Source organism: Limulus polyphemus, unplaced genomic scaffold (genome assembly GCF_000517525.1).
Source record: "Limulus polyphemus unplaced genomic scaffold, Limulus_polyphemus-2.1.2 Scaffold1797, whole genome shotgun sequence".
In the NCBI taxonomy this organism is placed as follows: Eukaryota; Metazoa; Arthropoda; class Merostomata; order Xiphosura; family Limulidae; genus Limulus; species Limulus polyphemus.
The window spans coordinates 24,119-28,312 of record NW_013667407.1 but is presented as its reverse complement, the minus strand read 5'-3'; the positions used below and the strand labels follow the sequence as shown (position 1 = coordinate 28,312).

Below are 4,194 nucleotides of genomic sequence, written 5' to 3'. Positions count from 1 at the left end.
AAGCTTAAAGACTATTTTTTTAAAAAAAACAATTATTTTATACACAATTCAATAAAAATGAGATTGTTTCCAGTCTCCAAATTATTAAAATAATAACTTACTGTACAAGGTTAAAAAGTGGTAAAAAACCCTGATGAGACTGGAAAAACAATCTCATACACTCTACCTGTTTTGACGTATACTCTTGTGTCATCTCATTGGGTTTTTTTACCACTTTTTAACCTTGTACAGTAAGTTATTATTTTAATAATTTGGAGATTGGAAACAATCTCATTTTTATAGAATTGTGCATAAAATAATTGTTGCTTTTTTAAAACAAAATTCAGTTTTTAAGATTGAACATTACACACATGCCAAAAATATTTGAAAAGACATTTAATATTGCATGTTTTTTCAATCTCAAATAGGTTTTCTAATAATTGGTGGTAATTTGTGTTTACTGATTTCACGTTTTTTTTATTAATCTAGATAATGTGCCTTCACTGCTTTTATCTTTGTTCTAGAAAATACCATTAGATTCTTTTCTAATTCTTCCAAATAATGAAATATTCCTTTTTCTGTCTAACTGTCTTGAAACTAATATTTTTTTATGCTGGAGAGAAATTAACCATTAATAATATCTTGGTTAATCTCTTCTATGACTTTGTAACTGTTTACATTCTTTCAAGAAAAAAAAAGTATCCTTTTTAAAAATATATGCATTATCACATTAGTTGTGCATAAAGAAACTACAACATAGAGTTAAATGATATTCCAACTACAAAATGAAATAGATTTCATTAATAAAATGCACCACCAAAACTTTTATTCTTCAATCTTTTATTCAGTACCTACCTGCTGAAAACCTTTTCTCTGGTATACAAAGATACAAGTGATCAAAAGTTTTTTCTTCATCCTTTGCTTGCAACCTCTCACTAGGAATTGCAACTTCTGTAAACAAAATACAGCTACACAATAACTTCTAGATTAGGTTAAGCCTGTTTTGCCATTTTAAAAACTCATTACTTATCCATCCTGAGAAAGAATTAAAAACATATATTTTTTTCAATTTCAATTAGACTTTCTAATATGGTAACCTAGAGGGACACTCAGTATGCATTGAGAAATTAATATAGTCATAAAAAGTAAATAAATTTACAAATGAAACCATATTTGAAGTATAGACAACATTTTAATCACAGTAACTTTATTGTGAGGATCTGTTACATATGGTATTACTTACCTTCTTGGGAAGGAAAAGCAGCAGCAGTACAATCTGACTATATCGCTCTTTTAAATAAAAATACATTTAAGGGTTTTGAAGAAGAAAACAACAACAAAAATTAAATCTATGAGATAATAAGGTAACAGAGTATTGAAAAGAATTCAAAACTATATCACCTTAACTCTTTCCATACAAGTATCCTTTTCTGCACATGTCACAGGGTTTTACTGAATTACATTCGAAATTTAATTCAAGTACTTTATTATCATGGTATTCGAATAAACTTGGCAACGAAACATAGCTAATAATCGAAATCTTAATTTTATATAAGTTTTGATTTCTTAATTTTATAAGGCAATATAAAAAAAAGAAAGTCTTCAATTTTTCCTAGTATGCAAATTGTGGCATTTGCTCTCTAGGTATCCCCCTTCTCTAATTTATTTACCACCCCTCTGAAAAGTACAAAATTTAACATAAATTACTCATTATAATATTATTATTGCTCAGGCAAAGCAAAATGTTTATAGCCTTCAATCTTATTTGATTACAGAACCATAAAATGAAAAATCAGACTCATCTTGCAATGCCCACCTACCACATCCTCTCTTTTACAAATTGCCAGTAGTTCTCAGTGATGTTTAATACTATATTATTTATAACCAATAGAAAGCCAAAGTTTTAATCTATCAAATTACATTTTATAATACATTGTTTTCTGTACAGAGAATTGTCTAGTTCGCTTCCAGTTCAAATCTTATTCTCACAGGAGACATATCAAAGAGCTTATTTGAATATTTTACAGCTCTTGTTGAATAATAAAAACAAACAGAAAAATCGTTATAGTTTTAAGACATTATCTGTATTTTGTATGTTATTATTCTGTGTTCTTTGGTGCATTATTTAATTTAATAAAAATATACTGATTGTTGTAGTACTATTAGCACAAAAAAAGTAGGGTTAAGTAGCATTGACAGTCGACAGCAGAAAAAAAAAGAACCAGGTAAGTACTATATTTTTTGTATTTCATTTATATTCTTTATTTATTATTATAAAAATAATTAAAATGTACAAATTAGAAAGTTTTTAGGTTAGATTAGGTAAAACAAAGAATAATGATAATAAACTTTCACGTGGTACACTTACAAGTAACTCACAATTAACCAATACTTTACATATTTGAAAGGGTAATGTGAGCTACATATTCGCCAAGTGATTTACAACTTGTGTGGCAGAAATATTGGTTATACACAGTTCAAAGGGCAATAAAACAAGAACATTTAAGTAGAAACAAATGTAGTTTTATTTTATAACTTGAAGTCATTCTAGAAAGAAAAAAATGAGTAATTTAGATATATTTTGTTTATTTGTTTCTTGGTTACAAGGTCAATCAAATCAACCAACCTTGTACAGAGGTAGGGTAGAGAAAATAACATTTTGCTGTAAAAAAATTCAAAATATATTTAGGAGATTTTAGAAATTACTCAAATGAAATTTGAGGTTTTTCTGATGAAAAGCAGCCAAGACCATACGGAAAACTCAGCTGTTCACCAGAGAAAAGTAAACTGAACAACCATTATCTTCCAAAATGTTCTTATGATTATTTTGCACCAAAAAAATGTGAGAGAGAAACTTCTGTGATGCATGACAGTGAAAAAGAATAAGTTGATGCAATAACAATTAAGAATAATACAAGTTAATTTAGCTGATAAAGGTACCTTCTTAGGCCATTAGTGTATAGATGACTTGATGTGACATGTTTGTGATGCCTAAGAAATACCATCTTGGTGTTTATTCATTAATTAATTACAATTCAATAAAGTATTGAAACTGAAATTAGTTTTGGTGTCTGGAGAATGAAAGGGAAAGAAGTTGAATTGATTTGTATATTTTTACCATTTTCCAAATAAGTGTCCAAAATTAATGATTAATGTACCTCACAAGTTCCTCAAATTCCTGGCCATGATACAGAAAGGAGAAAAGAGCAACTCTTCATTAACTGTAGAAGGTGTATTTTGTTGAACTCATCACGAAATGTATCACGTATTTGAAACTAGTGTGAAAGTCCAGAAACAGTGAGTTAGAGTTCATTTGCAGTTGTTAATTAGTATAGTATTCTCAAACAATTTGAGAATTCTGTAACACTTTTAAACCTTAAACTTAACATTTTAAACATCTTTGCAGCTTATTTGCAATTTTCACTTAGTTGGATTCTCTACATTTTTAGTTAACTTGTTTGCCTAATTAGCACGTGCAATTCTCCTTACATGCACAAATTTTCACCTGTCACCTCTTTTCACCAAGTTCTTTTCCCAATGTTTCCTCCTCCTCTCATTTTTCAGCCCCTCTTAATTTTCAACATTTTCTTCTGTTACTTCTTATCTGGTTGGTCTTAGCTTCTTTTGCTGTTTTTGAAATTCAACCCTTTGTTCCAATTATATTTACTATTCTTTCTTTTGGTATACTATTAGTATACAGCATTCCAATTTAATATTAATAGTTATTATTTAACATCCAGAGTTACTAATAGGTCAGAGCTTACTAAGTGATTCATACTAAAGCCTAAGCTATGTTTCAGGGTACAACTTCACATAAAACTCAAACATCAGGATTTTGTTTGAATTGCTAATAGGTGGGAAATTTTGTACACATCTGGTGATAGAGAACTTTAAATGCTCTTTCTGGGACTGACTCAATATGATTGATAATATAATACTGTAGTTAGTTGCTGTTTGAAATTAGTTTTGAGTTTTGATTCATTGTTTCCAGTCATTTATGCTCAACACCCAGCTATCCCCTCCTTTCAAATAATTTCTAATCTTAAGGTGCTGTGTCATGTATTTAAAAAAAAAACAGAGACATAGTTATCTGAATGCATCAATCACATTACTAGTCATGATATTTGTGAAAATCCAAGACTATGTGAAACAAGGAACATATAAAGACATAATTCTTAAAGTAGATAAAAAATTCTGATATAATTTCATTAAGTA

General features: G+C 28.6%; 1 protein-coding gene across 2 annotated transcripts in view; it reads right to left on the bottom strand.

The window, feature by feature from the left end:
- The window catches only part of LOC106464968 (anoctamin-5-like), a 122,350-nt gene that overhangs the window by 102,641 nt on the left and 15,515 nt on the right, over positions 1-4,194 (bottom strand). For both annotated transcript variants that reach the window (XM_022392776.1, XM_022392777.1), the window contains exon 4: positions 835-930. In XM_022392776.1, the coding sequence (XP_022248484.1) occupies positions 835-930 (96 nt within the window). The remainder of the gene's footprint in view (positions 1-834; positions 931-4,194) is intronic.